The sequence below is a fragment of the Trichoplusia ni genome, chromosome 3, assembly GCF_003590095.1.
Source record: "Trichoplusia ni isolate ovarian cell line Hi5 chromosome 3, tn1, whole genome shotgun sequence".
NCBI lineage: Eukaryota > Metazoa > Arthropoda > Insecta > Lepidoptera > Noctuidae > Trichoplusia > Trichoplusia ni.
In genome coordinates, this window is record NC_039480.1 from 6,308,879 (window position 1) to 6,326,176 (window position 17,298).

Sequence of the window (17,298 nt, forward strand, 5' to 3'; positions counted from 1 at the left end):
ATCCATGCTAAACGTCTACTTTTACCAGCAAATGCGAGCCGAATGAAGTGCGTTGAACACGGGCGGGATGAGGGGAGCATGAGCGGGGGACAGATACCGGCACAAACTCGTTCACATTACTCCGGGTCCGGTCTTTCTACCGGCCCTTCGTGGTGACAAAACGCTCGGTAAAAAGGCAGATTTACCGGCGCGGCAGATCTGTCGGTCCGGCGCTATGGGAACCCTGCTTAAGGGGTTGTACCAATAAATAAATAAATGCGAACATCACATACATTGTTCTGAACCCAAAGTAAGTTGCTGAAGCACTTGTGTTATGGAATTCAGATACAACGAAGGTACCACAAACACCCAGACCCGAGACAAATATATGTGAAATATATTCAAATAAATGTGAATTTTTACATTGACCCGACGGGGGATGGAACCCGGGACTTCAGAGCTAGCGACACCTTGAAACCGGTGCGTACGCCACTCGACCACGGAGGTCGTCAAAGTCGGTTGTACCAATGTAGGAAGAGGGGGCGAGATGAAAGGTGCGAGATGGTAATTACTTGTATTTCAAGTCGTGTTTTTGGGCTGGACGTCTAAGAAAACGTGGTAATTTACCCAATCGGAGGAGGGTACCCAAGGGCGAGGCTTTTTTGGACACATTTCGAAGTGACGACAAATGAAATGAAACAAATCATTCAGCTAATAAGTAATTTATTATTTAAACAAGCACGTAAGTAACCACAAAGGTTCTGATCTGTTGCGGTTGTAACTCTATACCAGTGTCAAGGTTAACTCTCTCAAACGACCTTATAAATTCACTATCAGGGTTCGTAAACTCTGGACCACTTGAATTACCATAAAACTCATTAAAATTCTTAACAAATCTATCTTTCTGCCATTGCATCGGAGTATAATCTTCCAAATAAATATTACCAGCAAGAGTAGTTTCTTTAACATCAACAATAACAAAATCCATGAACAACTCTTTGATGAAGACGACTTTTACTCCGTTTCTGACTACATCTGCTTTTTCTAGATAGTTTTCTAGTCTCAAAAGTAGTTTATCACCTAGTTTTTCTATTGTCAAAATGTGTACGCCGATAGGGACTTTCATTCTGAGGGCGGAATACTCATTTTTGTTCGCATTCCAAAGATCGTAGCTAATATTTACGTAGGACGGATGAATTGAGGAAAATACTTTAGGCTGCAGTTCCAATTCCTTAGCAAATTTCTTTTCGAAGACTTTATTCGCGCGGTGGTCAGCCTTTGAGAGGTAGAGATAGTGTTTCCCAGTTACTATTAGCCCTCTTCCGAATTCAGTTTCGTTTAGAAACGTTTGGATTCCACTGTCGTCGGTGAATATGCGTCGATGCAGCATCAGATCTATGTTCCCATCTATCAAAGAGGTCCCGCCTTGTGCTCTGTCCGTGAATACGGACATTCGGACATTTCGTTCCAAGTCTTCGATGTAGATTTTTGATGTGACTGGGTAGAAGTTTCCTGGGGAGATGGAGGAAATTAGGTATTTGTATATCTTTAGTAAGCGGTCTAGTGCGACTTTGTGTCGAAAATTAAACTTTCGTGGTTGGTTGGTTTCGTGCTTGGTTAAGTGCAGATCAAATTTGTGACCGTATTATCTATAGCTTAACTTAGATTTAACTTATTTCTTATTATAGTGGCTATAGAAATACATCATCAGTGAAGTGCATGAGAATAAAAAACTTGGATGGGATAATAGTTGGGATTTAACTTGACTGGCTCGATGGCCTAGTGGTAAGTGGCCCTGATAGCTATACCGGAGTGCGTGGGTTCGATTCCCACCACAATTGTCTGTGAGATGAGCACGATCATTCCTTGCTCTTTTCTCTATAATATACATGTATTTAGAAACACATAATATGTTAATCAGTGATCCAGTACTCAAATACAACCTTTCCTTAGTTTGACACAAGATGGCGTTGGGTGAAAATTATGCAACAGGATTATTCACTTACCAGGTATATTGTCAACATTGGTCTGCTTATACGTCGCTCTCATATCGCGCATCCTTTTAATAGTCTGTCGTCCATTACTGTCAGTGTAAAACGCGCCTTTATTGACTATGTTACTAGCGTATCTTATGAACACATCTTTCCCGTAACCATCATCCATAGGAATAGGGCCTACAATCCAATCCACTTCAATAGTTGGTAAACCTGGAAAACATAAAATCAAAATAAAATTAAAGTCAAAATCAAAATCAAAATTCAAGTCAAAATTTAACTCAAAATCAAAAGTCTATTTCAACTAGGCCGTTTTCCAGGCACGTTGCAGTATTGATTCTAGGTGCACGGTTTCAAAGTGTCATTCTTATGGAGAAGAACCGGCCAGAAACTCCATAAGGTACTCTTAAAAACAAATGTGGAGTGCATCTTATAAATGATTAACTCTTATAATTTTACACTAAAAGAAACATGACAGGTATTATGCTTAAATATAAAACTAGCTTATACACGTCCCACTGCTGGACATAGGCCTCCCTTACACGCCATCGAGATCCATCTTCTGCTTCAAAACTTACCAGTATACAATCTCAACGCCACCCCCGCGTAAGTGGAAAACTTCAAATGCAACTCCTGAACAATATCCGTCTTTAAGGCTTTCGCCTCAAAATAGTCAGAAATCAGAATTGGTTGAGGATCCATAGGCCTGAAGACATAAGCCCCTGGCTTCTTCTTATCCAAGCCAAGTTTAACCGGGTCGTCAGAAATATAGTAACACATTTCGATATGAAAACTTATGTTGACTCCGTTCAAAAGCTGTATTTCTGTCAGACGATATTTGTTATCGAAAGTTATTAAGATGTACTGAAAATAAAGATTATTATTAAGCTCGGGGCTAAGCTATAATGCACAAGTTGATTTGAGTTGATACAGGTTAAGCTATACTTGATACGGGTGGATGGGTGGTCATCTATGTCTATATCCTCCGTGCTTGGGAAGGTATAATAAATTATCGGCTGTTACTTATACGTCTTTGACAGTCGTTACAGGTAGTCCGAAGCTAGATAGTCTGACAGCCAGTCTAACTAAGGGGTATCGTGTTGCCCAGGTAACTGGGTTGAGGAGGTCAGATAGGCAGTCGCTCCCTGTAAAACAGTGGTACTTAGCTGCATCCTGTTAGACTGGCAGCCGACTTCAACATTGTTGGGAAAAGGCTAGAATGATGATAAGTGAATGATTTTGTTTTTTTAATACCACTCCCTTTACAAGAAATTTAATGATTATATAGCGGGGAGTTTCACAAACATTAAAGTCACATGCACAAGACACCCAGACTCAGAACAAACATTCGTGGATCACACAAATGCTTGTCCTACGCGGGGATCTAACTCGTGTCATTTCGCGTGCAGTGGTTTTGGCATGGGGACCGCAACCACTCGGCTATCCGTTTAGTCCAATAAATTATGTTTGTAAAAAAATAATGTTCTGACCACATTTATGAGTAATTGGTTTCGATAGTAACTATCTTGAGAATGATTCATTATTCAATGATGTAATGGTTTACTCACGCCTTTGTATCGGGATCGCCCGATTAGTTTTTTTTTGATTACGGACTCCGGTTGGGTCCGTAAGTAGTCTGGCAATCCCGATAAATACGCGTGAGTAAACCGTTGCATCATTTAATAAAATTATTCTTTTATTTTTCCTCTCACCTCATTATTAATGTAATTGCGAGTAGTTTCAAAACTGTGATACCCAGCCTGTTCCATTCGCCTGTAATATTTATCATAGTCAATATATTCCGTTGTTGCCTCGGGTTTGTCTGTAACCTCAACATACTCATACTCTGGGTAAAGCGGCAGAGATGATGTTGGTGGTGATGATGAAGCTGTTGTTGTTGATGATGATGATGAAATTGTTGTGGTGGTTGTGGGATTAGATGTCGTTCGAGATGGTGGGCTGGAAAGAAACCAGTTAGAGAAAGTTGTAATTGCTAAACTAAGAGTTGAGAATTAGGCTATAAAAAATATGAAGTTGCGAAAAAAAATGGGTTGCTTAAAAGTTGTTTAACCCCTGATGTAAATAGAGGGTGGAGGAAATAAGTCTGTCTGTCTGTGGCATCATGTCTTCTGAAGGGGTTGAGCTATTTGAATTTAGTGTTAAATGTTAATTATGTGCTAGTGTTTTTAGATATGTTTCATAGAAATCGGGTGGAGTCATTTTAAAGTTGCGGGTGGGTGACATTTGTAGCTAGAAATATGGTTCATGAGTTACAAGTTTTTTACAGACGGACAGACAGAGGATCCTTAGTAATGTTCCGTTTTTACTCTACAGGTACAGGAAAATAAAGTTTAAAGATTGTCTAACGTCAAGGTTATCAGTAAGGGTCTTTGGAATTGTCACCTCTTCAGGATCCAATGCCTTTGTTAGACGAGGATCGAACCCCGCACAGTGGGCTTGGCGGTGGTAGATTATGCCACTCGGCTTTCCGTACAGTCAAATCATCAGCACTCGTTCTCCATGTAACTGTTACCACCCAAAAACAGTTGACCCCACTATAACAATACTTACACCTCAGTAGTAGTCCTATTAATTCTGGTCGGTGGAGTCACAACATAATCGGGATAAAAGTCAGTTTCGTTTGACAAAGATATATTCCCAAACTGTATTCTTGGCCTTTCTGTATTCTCTTCGAAATCCTCATAATCTTGAATATCATCTAGAAGAGATTTATCATCTATTTTCAGATTATTCGTTTGTCTTGTCAAATATTTCTTCTTTTTATTTTTATTTAGTTTTTTGATGATGGATCGTTTTTGCCTAGTTCTGGCGTGTAGTTGTTGGATATAGTAGGATCGGAAGCCCATCGGTGGGATTTTCTCAGCGATGAATACCAGCTCGTCTTCAGTCAATATTTCGCCTCGGTCTGGGAGGGATGCTATCAGATCATGAATGGTGATTATAGAGTGGTTTTGTTTAGCACCTGTAAGAGGGATGGTGAGTAATGTAATTTCGAAATTAGTCGACAATTCGAATGGGAACTCGTTTATACAGCGTGGGACTTCGTTGGTGATATTAATTTGACACATTCACATCATCATTCCCCTGCTCTTATTCCAATTATTTTATTTGTTGTCCGCGCAATATGTCTTCTTCTTCCATACCTTTCTATCTGACGTCATCTCACAAAAAACACTCTTTGCAGCCATATCGTCTACACAATCCATCCATCGTTTCTTTGGTCGTCCTCGTCCCCTATATCCATCCACATTCATACTCAACACCTTCCTCACCACATGACTCTCATTCCTTCGCATCACATGCCCATACCATGACAGCCGGTTGCCACGTAGTTTCTCTGTAACCGGTGCCACTTTCAAACTTTTACTTACATACTTTTTTTAATACTTATTCCATAAGTCTCACACAACGCCATCTAGTCTCAAACTAAGGAAAGCTTGTATTATGAGAACTAGACAAAAGCTGATAAGCATACTTATATATTTTTAAATACATACATAATGTAGATAAATGCCACCCAGACACAGACAAATAATCATCCTCATCACACAAACATTTGTCCTGGGTAGGAATCGAACCCACGACCTCCGGTATAGCAGTCAAGGCCATTAACCACTAGACCAACAGGCCAGTCATTATATAATCATTTCTTTACTCTATCTGCTCTCGGAATTTGACACACATTTTCGTATTAACATTCAATACATTAATTTGAATTTAAATCTAGAAGTATTATGGTCTTACCTTTGGGGTCATAAACATGGTATACTCCTCTCGCAACTGGTAACCGTATAGGTCTAGTCACTGGCCAGGCCAAGGGGTTGTATATCACAATCTGTAAAACACCATCAACATGTATTAATGTAACTGTTAACTAATGTTTTTAAATGTCACTCCATTCAAATTTTATCAAAATCGGTCCAGCCGTTTTTTAAAGTTGTAAATTGCATTGTCATCGGGTTTGAAGCTACCCTGAAAATTTCAGCCTGCTAGCGCATCGGAAAGTGCCTCAAAATTGAGTTACAAAAATCCAACCGGAACGACAAACAAACAAGAAGTGAGTGTATAACAACGTGGGAAAAATAAACCGATTGAAACACAATAAAATCCACGAATGCTTGCTCTGGGTGTCTTTGTGCATGTGACTTGAATGTTTGTGAACACCACCCAAGGATTAAATTCCGAAATTGGGTGGTTGGTTTTTAAAAGTATTGCTTTACAAATATTTTTCCGAAAACTGCATTCAAACTGCATTAGCTAAACGCGAGATAATCGCGGACAAACATACATACATACAAACAGAAAACCTCTTTTTTTGAAGTCGGTTAAGAAGCAAGCAATTTATTAAAGCCGATCTATCAACATTTATTCATTTACACTGTTGTTATAATAAATTAAAATTGTACTTACAAAGAATCTATCCTCGGACATTGTCCAACACGACGAGATATTAAACTGGCAAGCATAGTACTGCATGGACTTTGGTGACTTGCGAAGTATACTACAATGAGTACAATAAAATCTATTAATGATGGGCATGTGTATCAGGCTAACTTATAGCCTATGCATATCAGAATTATCAGAAAATTACATATTAAAACAGTTGCTGGAATTTAGACCTGCAACTATGTGCATAATAATTCAATCTTTGAAACCCTAGTTCACATAAATACTTAGACCTTTGTTTAGTCCTAGCTACCGCATTAGGTTAAGTAACCTGTAATGGTAGATTAGTGTGATAATTAAATAAATAAATTAAAATAAATGTATGTTTAATCTCTATAGGCCACACAGACCTAGTATTTTAACGCTTAGCTGATTCACTAAGTTTAATTTATTCTTTAATTTTTTAAAGTACTTTGTTACATAATAACATATCTAGTGATTAGTGGCCCTGACTGCTATAATGGAGGTCGTGGGTTCGATTCCCACCCAAGACAGATGTTGGGTTGGGTGTTTATCTATAATAAAGTATTCGACTGCACGGATAGCCGAGTGGTGGAGGTCATCACGCTAAACCCACGTTGCACGGCGTGTCGCGGATTCGATCCCCGCGTAGGACAAGCATTTGTGTGATCCACGAATGCTTGTTCTGAGTCTGGGTGTCTTGCTCTGAGTATGTGCAAACCCCCCGCGACACAAGGATTAAATTCCTTAGGGCGGGAGTCGTTCTTTTAAAAAGAATGTTTATTGTCTAGTACTCATAATACAAGCTTTGCTTAGTTTGACACTAGATGGCGTTGTGTGAGAGTTGTGGAATGCTATATTATACATTTCTATGTTTACAAATCTATGCTGACCATAGAAATCTAAATAACAAGGTAATAGAAATGGCATACACCGCGGCGATCTATCGAAACGCATGTCGCCGGTGGGCGGGGCTTCAACACATTCACAGCAAATAACTACGCAATCACGCAAACATTAACATCGAGAAGACCAAGCAAACAACACTAGGCCGTACGTCTAATGGAATAAGATTGACTTTGTCGTTGTATGGATTCACTAACTCACACAGTCATTGCATTTTTTTGCATTAGTTGTAGTGATTACGTAAACTACACTAGGGATTGACTACGGATCCGAAATATAATGAAAGACGAAATTATGAGTGACAATGTTTTTTGTTGTATTCTTCTATGGATTACATTATAATATGTACCTACCTACAAAAAAAAAATTCGCTAATTGTCGGTTGACAAAAAAAAATATTATTAGGAAATACTTGGTACCTAGGTAGGTTTGGTTTATACGGTGACTTTTTAGTCGTCTTACAAAAGCAGCCCAGTTCATGTATCGAATGACTAGTAAACGTTCATAATAAAAAAATAGGTATTTATGAGATTTGGATAAATTTAAATTGCAATTTTTATTCAATGCTATGCTAGCGCATGGCGTACTTTTTGAAACATTCAGTTGCGAGCGCGGTCCGAGCCGTAAAAATGGAGAGGGGCGCGGGCGGCGGCGGGCGGCAAGTTATCAAGCATGCAACTAATTTCATAGTGTATATTCGGCCTAAGTTATAGGGTACCAATTTCGTTTACCCGTGGTAGTCATCTACTTGTCTTTTGTATTTATTTGCATCCTATGGGATTCTGAAATAAAAATATATTCAATAATATGTTCACAAAAACAAACGACTATTAAAATTGTTACTTTTCGTATACAATGTTCATTTTGGATAATTTGTCCGCACTTAACCACATCACTATTTCCGACAGTTTTGTGCGGCCGTACCACTACAAATACGATCGCATTGATAAATATTATTTTTCGTTATACATTTCTCTTTTTACAACGGTGCATTTCTGTAAGTCTCTTACTGCAGAGGCAATGATTAGTAAAGAATGCAATTGTTGCAGGATGGTGCGATATAAATATGGTTTATAATGAAGGTTATGTTTTGAAATTTAATTTTGCAATAACATCAATATTACTGCAATAATTTACTTACCGATAAAATGTTATTTCTTTATTTATGTTATTACACGATGCAGATGAATTTCCAGCCTGAGAAACGCCGCAAAACACCATTTTTAGTGGTTCTTGCTGTGACGACGTTCCGCGAGCGACTGAGCGTAAGTTCGCGCGCTGGTGTCGTCCAAGACACCAGTGTGGCGACAAGGTCACGCGGCGTTGGCACTTCTATTACCTTGTTATTTAGATTTCTATGATGCTGACTCACTTGAAAGCCGGTCTATACATTTGTATACACAGCTCCTTCGCGAGATACACCTTCCGCGCGTAGTAGTCGCTCACGTAAGGCCGCATAGCTCCAGTTATTATCGTATGATCTTGCATCACTCCTGAAAATCCAATTTGAACAAGGATAGTCTAATAAGACTTAAAAAAGGAGATTATAATATTAGTCGCCTTAGTCATGGGAAAAAAGTCGCTGGCATATCAAAATAAAAATCAAGAGTCATTTATTCAAATTAGGCTACTAAGTAGCACTTTTTGAAGGTCAGATTACACTGGACAGCACCTAGTTTTGCCCACCCTTTATAGAAAGGAAGTTAGTTGCGTGCAACCTCTTTAATTAGCACAGGACCGTAGAAATTGGCACGAAAAAGGGGAGGCCTATGCCCAGCAGTGGGAGGATAAAGGCTGTGGATGATGATGATGACGAACCTCTTAAATTACAAATCCATTAAAAGGACCCTGGTGATCAATGCTCAAATACTAGCTAGCAACACTAATAAAAATTGCAAAGACACCACGACATTCTGAATTTTGTGCATATACATGTTTCAAGATGGGGTTTCAAACTGCGTGCGAATGGCGCTCAACATGGGGCAAAGAAAGTTAAAACTTGCCTTTTATCCTTCTTAAAGAAGATTAGTATTTTTTTGTTTACAGGATAAACTAGTTATTTCTGCCGTGTTTCGGAAGGCACGTTAAATTGTGGGTCGAGGTACTTTATATATCTTTAGCGGTCTTTACACGTAATCAGAAGCTAGAAAGTCTGTCAACCAGTCTAACTAAGGGGTATCGTGTTGCCCAGGTAACTGGGTTGAGGAGGTCAGATAGGCAGTTGCTCCTTGTAAAACACTGGACCTTAGCTGCATCCTGTAGGACTGGAAGCCGGCCCCAACATAGTTGGGAAAAGGCTAAGACGATAATGAATAAACCAGTACTGACCTGCGATCCACATGATATCTTCAAACCTCCTGTCATTATTTCCCAGTTTTGCAAATATTTGTAATTGTTTCGCCATCTGTAAAACAATGAGTAAAGTTAATCTACACCAGTTTTTCATTTATAGAGGAATTTATAATTATTTCTCTTCAAACTTAGTTCTTGTTTAGATTTAATTGGAAACTTGGTTCTAAAGTATTACTCAATACTTACATATTTATTGTATTCCATATTTTACAAGGATGGTAAAAAACAAGTTAAAGGTACTATATCGACCCTGTCGGGCACGCAAAAGTAAGGAAAGAGGAAATGGGCTGAATAGCAATTTCATCAGATCAATATATACCGCATGTAGCACGCGGGTGGAAAGAAACAAGGACACGACAACAATTATTTAGTACGGGAACTAAGGAATTTAATCCTTGTGTCGCGGGGGCTTTCACAAACATACAAATCACATGCACAAGACACCCAGACTCAGGACAAGCATTCGTGGATCGCACAAATGCTTGTCGTACGCGGGGATCGAACCCGCGACACGACGCGCACAGTGGGTTTGGCTTGGTAACCACAACCACTCGGCTATCCGATTTTAAATTAAACATCATCATCATCTACAGCCTTTATCCTCCCACTGCTGGGCATATACTTCCCCTTTCTCGTGCCAATTTCTACGGTCCTGTGCCAGCCTCATCCAGACTCGACCCGAACCCTTAACTATGTCACCTCTCCATCTTGCTCCCGGACGACCTAAATTGAACGTACCTGTAGAAAATGATGTATCTCTCTAGCCAGGTATTTGATGACAGGTCGTGATGTGAACATCCCAGATGTGTGGGTGTCCTTATCATAAGTGTAGGGAAGAAAATCGTCTTGTTTCGTTGATAGTTTTGGCCTGAAAATAATAAAAAATATCATTAGACACTGTGTTATCGTAGTTGGGCTATGTTGAGATCGGCTTTCAGTCTAACCGAAAGCAGTAAAGTACCAGTGTCTTAAAAATCTTCTACCTATCTGACCTCCTCAACCCAGTTACCTGGGCAACACGATACCCCTTGGTTAGACTGGTTGTTCTTTTTTTTAGTGACTACCGCTGACTACCTGTAATGACTGTCAAAGATGTACAAATAACAGTACCCACAATTTGAGTTCTTTCCGAAATAAAGGATTCTGAAGTAGCATTGTAATGCGATTAAAGTCACATTAAGGAAACAAATAAAAAGAATGTACAGTAGAGGAAATATGTTAACAGACAGACAGACCGCTTTTCCAACCAAGCTAACGGGGTCACCGATCGCAAGTTCAAAATCGTCCATTACTCTAGTTTCAATTCTTAAATCCTTTTTAGAAGTTGGAAGCTAGTCTAGCTAAGTGTAATTTTATGAAAATTACATTTAAATTCTATAAATAACATGACTTCGACGTGTTATTCTGCTTCCTACTTATTTTATAAACGTTCAAAGTATGTATGGATATTTGTTCTTCTTTCACGCAAAATCCACTGAACGGATTTAGACGAAACTTGGTACACAGATAGTTTATAACCTAGATTTCATACAGAATTTTTTGTTCCCGTGGGATCATTAAATATTCAGTATAAAACAGATGAAAAAAAAACTAATGGTATATATACTTACGCGGCCTCCTGCACTGCTTTCAAATAACACGCCGGCGTCGAATAGAAGAGAAACACACGGTTTTTGATCGCAGTTTGCTTCGCGTTGACAAGACTGAAATGAAAGAATCATAGTATTATTATAATAAATAAATAAATTCAAAAATAAATGTGGACATCATCACATACATTGTTCTGAACCCAAAGTAAGTTGTAAAACACTTAAACATTTAATTGTGGGTACCGGCAGTTATTCATACATCTTTGACAGATAGGTAGTACAGAAGCTTGGAACAGCCAGTCTAACCAAGGGGTATCGTGTTGCTCAGGTAACTGGGTTGAGGAGGTCAGATAGGCAGTCGCTCCTTGTAAAACACTGGTACTTAGCTGTATCCTGTTAGACTGGAAACCGACCCCAACACAGTTGGGAAAAGGCTAGGCCGATGATGAGACTCTTACGATATAAGTTTGTCGACGTTAGCGAACCAGACTGGCGCGTCGTGGTAGCCGAGCCGTTGTCCCATGATCACCATCACGTTGCGAGTCGTGTAGTACGGGGCCTGGCGCTGGTTCATGTGCTTGATGAACAGGTTTATCTGGTGATGAGAAAGGGGTACTCTTGGATATTGAAATTAGGTTGGTATTTCAATATGATACGATGTCTTTTTTCCTGTTTCAGATCCTACGATAGGGCACAGCCTTTTTCTTTTTCTTTCAGACCTCTTAACTCTGGTGATTTTTGACATGTACGCCCCTCCACCCTAACTTTTCTGTGGACGACGTCAGCGACGGTGATTTGGTGATCTAGTCTTAAGATAAAAAATAATTAAATTTATTAAATCAAAGCATCAAAAAATTCATCGGCATCGCTGCCGGCTGGGAGTGTGCCCAAAAGGCTGGCAGCATTACCACATTGAATGGCAATTTTTTTATTTTTTAACTTGTAAATATTTAACTCTGTAAAATTGTAAATATACCAATGCACTGGTCTTAAGATTATTTAAAGTGAATGGTTTTGGTTTTAATCGTGAACTCTAGACACAAATAGGCTTAAGCAAAAACAAACTAGAAACTAGCTATCAAGGTTCATAGAGGACTAGTGTCCAACGGGACAGATCAACAAACAGGGGAACTTTAGTAGTAGGGCTAAATCTTTAACCCTTGTTTTTGGTACCCTAAATATAGCACTTAAAACGACGGTAGAAAGGATGGAGAAGGGATTTGGAAACAACATACAACTCATTATAAATGATGTAACGGTTTACTCACGCGTATTTATCGGGGTAGCCCGACTAGTTTCGGACACAACCGGAGTCCTTAATCATGAGCAGACGCGGCGGGATCGCGAGTCGGGCTACCCCGATAAATACGCGTGAGTAAACCGTTACATCATTTAATAATGAATCAGTCTTACGATAGTTATTATAAAAACATACAACTCATTTCAAATCTATATTTTGCATGTCGTTATCTCCGATTTGGTCCAAATAATAACTAATTTGAAATCTGCCGTATGTTAAGTCTGATCATTGTCTCCGACTTGTTACAGTCTACACCTGTGTGTCACGGATGAAGCCGCTGACAAAAGCTACTATAAACCAAGCCCTCCTTACCCTCTCCTCCACATTATTGAAGGTACTATCAGACGTGATGATGAGGGGATCGTTGCAGAACCCTCCGAAGCAGAACCCTGGCGGAGTCCAGTAGCCATCGAACAACTTGTGCGTGTATATATCGGAATCCGCTCCTAAAATATAGATAACAATTTTTTTTTTTATAAATGCGACTCCAACGTTAAGGAATTTTATATAATTTGTGTCTTGAGTTTCACAAACAATTAAGTCACATGCACGAAGACACCCAGATTCTGAACAAGTATTTGTGGATCACACAAACTTTAGATTTCCGTTTATCGAAGAGGCCAAAATTTTGTGAAAGGTATCGGACTATCGGTCATAGCTCAAAGTAAAAGTTAAGTATTAGGTTTTTTTGGGATAGAGCTTTAAATTTTGCGTAATTATCATTTGCCATTTTTGCCATTTTTGTCACCAAGCAATAAGTCCTTTAAAAAGATCTTACCCAAATCATCACTTCCTCGCCAAACAAACTCAAGAGTTTTGGTCTTCATCCGAACCAGTTCATCTTCATAGCTGATGGGGTTGATGAAATGACCATCAAACCCCATCTGCGCCATGAGAGAGGCGAATTCTCGAGAGTGCCCGTAGACATCCGCCTGCCAAGTGACGAGAGGCCGGGAGCAGGAGAGGAAGGTTGCGTTGAGTTTCCTGGGGTTAAAAAGAGAGGCTATTACTTCATGAGGAAATAAATTCCGGTCGAGTCTAGATGAGGCTGGCACAGGACCGTAGAAATTGGCACGAGATTTAGGCCTATGTCCTGTAGTGGAAGGATAAAGGCTGTGGATGATGGTGATGCCTAGGCTGAATACAAGAAAAATAGGATGACCTAAAAATAAATGAAACTTAAACAGCAGATAGGAATTGAATATAGTACTTATCGTACCAGTCGTTTTAGTAAGTTTTTTATGCACGTGAAATACTTAAATAAATGGCTTGATAAAAATTTTGAAGGCAGTATAATAATATTTCCTGAAAAAAAAAACTCTTTTGTATAAAATTCTCGAGCCGCTGTTTTGCCGCTGTTTTGTTTTGCATGTTTGAAATAAAAAAAATCCGAAATTGGTTTGACAAATTTAAAAAAATAAAATGTGTGCATATATTGTGTAGGTCTAAGGCCGGACAAACTCTTCGAATATGTTTCATACCCCTAAACGGTAAGGAAAATCCACGCCAAACATTTTTTATTCATATGGAATATATATTCGCTATCGCTATTTAGACGATAAATAAATTATTTAGCAAAACAACGTTTTCAAGACAACTAGTACAGTTATTATTCCACTCACCTCAAACTATAAGTGAAGTGGTCTATAATAGCGTGGTAGCTGGTGGTGGCCTCGTCGCTCATGCTCCACCCACCGCCGGCTATGAACAGCCTCCCTTGTCGGAGTAGCTGGTATACCATGCGGCGAACTGCACAGGAAGGCGAGATGAGGTTAGGAGAGTGCATTGATATATTTAACGATCTAAACAAATCGGTTAAGTTACAAATAAATTATACCCTCCAATTTATTTTTCGGCTACCAAAAAAATATTATGCTTAACCTTGATTTTATTTTTAGTGTAAACGAGAGCAGAGATACGTCATCTGTGAAAAATTTAACCAAATATTACTTAGTTGACATAACTAGAGGGTAAAATGGAACCCTCATTTTACCCTGTAGGTACGGTACTCTAAAAGTCAAAATGTTTTACTTTGAGGGCCTGTAGACAAGTTACATATGTTTCCTCGCTAACACTGACTAATCTCTCAAATTATATTCAAGTCAAGACAAGTCCAAGTCACGTCACTTGTCGAAGTGCAATGTCACTCACATACATTTGAACATTTATCTCGAAGCCGAAATATATAGATTGTAATCGCTTTTTGAGTTTCTGATCATTGCAAAGATTGTCCGCCTCCATTGTGAAGGGTAATGTTCTTGTAGAAATTAAGTTCAGTAAAAGATTACCTGTTCCATCCCTATTCTTCCACCAATGAAATAAATACGGAAGGTCTGAGAGAGTGAATCTGAAAAAGAAGAAGTCTATATCTTAACTACTCGTAATATTATAACTGAAAGTGTGGATGTTTGCATGTTTGTTACTCAGTCACGCAAAAACGGGTGAACGGATTTCGACGAAATTTGGCATGCATATAGCCATTGACATGGAAAAGAACATAGGCTACCTTTTATCCCCATTTTTTAAATAGTTTTCGAGGGAAAATTGAATACGTGTGTAAAAGTTATAAAATCACTGAGGGAATGTGTTTTCATGGAAACGGGGACCACCGAACGCTGTAAACTGAAGTCCGCACAGACGGAGTCGCGGGCAACAGCTAGTTATAACATAAAAATATAATATACGCGTCAGTCGCTTTACCAACTAAGCTACCGAGGTGACTGACCGAGATTACAAATTCCTCCTATTATTGTAGCAAGTCATGGTGAGCGATGGACTGTTTTTAACCTGCTTTGAAATTTCTGTTTCTAAGGTTTTGGTCTCGATTCAATTCGAACACCACGCTGCGTTCCAAAATTGTGATAATAGTCGTTGGCAAAAAGCTGCCAGAATGATATGGGATTGGGTGGGTCACGTCAGCCGCATGGGCAATAGTCACCAAACTATGGGACCCAGCTAATGAACGACGTCACCGCGGCCAAGGAAACGGTGGCGAGACGATCTATACGCTCACTGCTTGGGCTGGTTCCATGTGGCCCAGGATAGAGAATCGTGAAAGAATTTAGGGGAGGCCTTTGCCCCACCATGGGCGGATTAATAAAAGTTTTTTTTTAGTTTAATAAAGGTTTTGGTTAAAGTATAAGTCGTTTGGTACTAAGTATATGAACGAACTTTCTATTATCATGAGTCCAAAGTGCAGTTATGACAGCATCCAATATATTCTTCATATTTACTTTGCTGTGGTCGTAGAAATCATCATCTGAAACAGAACATTTGATCACATACAGTTTTAATAAGAACTAATCTTTAATAGTTGAAAAAGTATGCAAAATTTACGGTATCTGATAATTCAGAATGAAAGAGACAAGGCAAAATATTACAGGTATTTTTTGGTTTACAAAAACGACTACCGCACTTAGAAATGTAATCATTGTGTCGCGAGGAATTGCTCAAGCATTCAAGTCACATGCACAAAGACACCCAGACTCAGAACAAGCATTCGTGACTCACACATCCACTTGTGCTACGCGGGGATCGAACCCGCGACTCGTTACGGTTTGGCTTGGTGACCTCAACCACTCGGCTATCCGTGCAGTCCAACATAGATCTCGTCGCCGTGCAATTGTAATACCGTCCAGCAGTGGACGACTATGAGCTGATGATGATGATGATGATGATAATGATGATGATATACATACATCCTGTATAATGTTGGTAAAACGTCCTCGTGTACCCCAACTCTCCGTGCGTCGCAGGTACAATGTGCACATTCAAAGCACCTTCGTTTAGTCGGGGACAACTCTGAAACAAGCAGAAAACGAGAAAATTAAATTCATGAGATGTGGTCCGCGTATGGGTGACTCTGTCATGACGAGTTCCTCTGTGTTTCAGAAGGGACGTTCAATTGTGGGTCCCGGCTGTTTACTACACATCGCTGACAGTCATTACAGGTAGTCAGAAGCTGGATAGTCTGACAACCAGTCTAACTAAGGGATATCGTGTTAACTGTAACTGGGTTGACGAGGTCAGATAGGCAGTCGCTAATTGTAAAACACAGGTACTTAGCTGAGTCCGGTTAGACTGGAAGCCGACCCCAAAATAGTTGGGAAAAGGCTAGGATGATGGCAATACTATCAAAATCTAAAGATTTTATTTCAAGTAGACCGTTTTACAGGCACTTTTAAAACGTTATAGTGGTGACTCTAGTTGCACGGTTCCAAAGTGTCATTCTTATGGAGGGAAGAACCGGCTAGAAACTACAATATGATGACACAATGACTAAATCACAGATAGACAGTGGAGTTTTGACACTTTGATATTTTGAACATTTCTGTACGGAATTCTAAAAGTTTATGACTTACCATATATCCACACGCCTCTCCAAACTCAGTCATAGGCGTTAAAAGATCTTTGGCTATAGCATCCATAGACATAACTCTACTCATAAACAATAATTGTAGCAATGACACAATGACTATACATTCCAATTGCATTTTTGACACTCTTTAATTCACTTTAAATATTTATTTATAAAGACTATTTATTTTAATTATATTTTGTTTATATTAGGTATGCTTATTAGCTGTCTGAAGTAACTCCAAAAATAATTCTTATTCTGATTAATGATTAAACACTCACTCTTAAAACTATTATTGAAATTCACTATCTGCAAAGAAAATATCCCCGTAAAACAAATGCAATAATTAAACAAATCGATAGATTCACAAATTAATCACGATTTTTTTAATAT

The 17,298-nt window shown here is 39.1% G+C and overlaps 1 protein-coding gene across 1 annotated transcript; it reads right to left on the reverse strand.

Annotated features, from left to right (window-relative positions):
* Positions 1 to 673: 673 nt before the first annotated feature.
* LOC113508683 (lysosomal alpha-mannosidase-like) lies at positions 674 to 16,981 on the reverse strand. The gene is made up of 19 exons (XM_026891765.1): positions 16,935 to 16,981; positions 16,247 to 16,428; positions 15,720 to 15,807; positions 14,837 to 14,895; positions 14,171 to 14,297; positions 13,327 to 13,532; positions 12,861 to 12,994; positions 11,707 to 11,843; positions 11,270 to 11,362; positions 10,398 to 10,527; positions 9,636 to 9,711; positions 8,680 to 8,800; positions 6,405 to 6,495; positions 5,739 to 5,829; positions 4,545 to 4,956; positions 3,686 to 3,932; positions 2,552 to 2,837; positions 1,986 to 2,186; positions 674 to 1,491 (listed from the first exon to the last, which is right to left on the reverse strand). The coding sequence occupies exons 1-19, from the start codon at positions 16,979 to 16,981 to the stop codon at positions 710 to 712; spliced, it is 3,510 nt and encodes a 1,169-aa protein (XP_026747566.1). The 3' UTR covers positions 674 to 709.
* Positions 16,982 to 17,298: the final 317 nt, after the last annotated feature.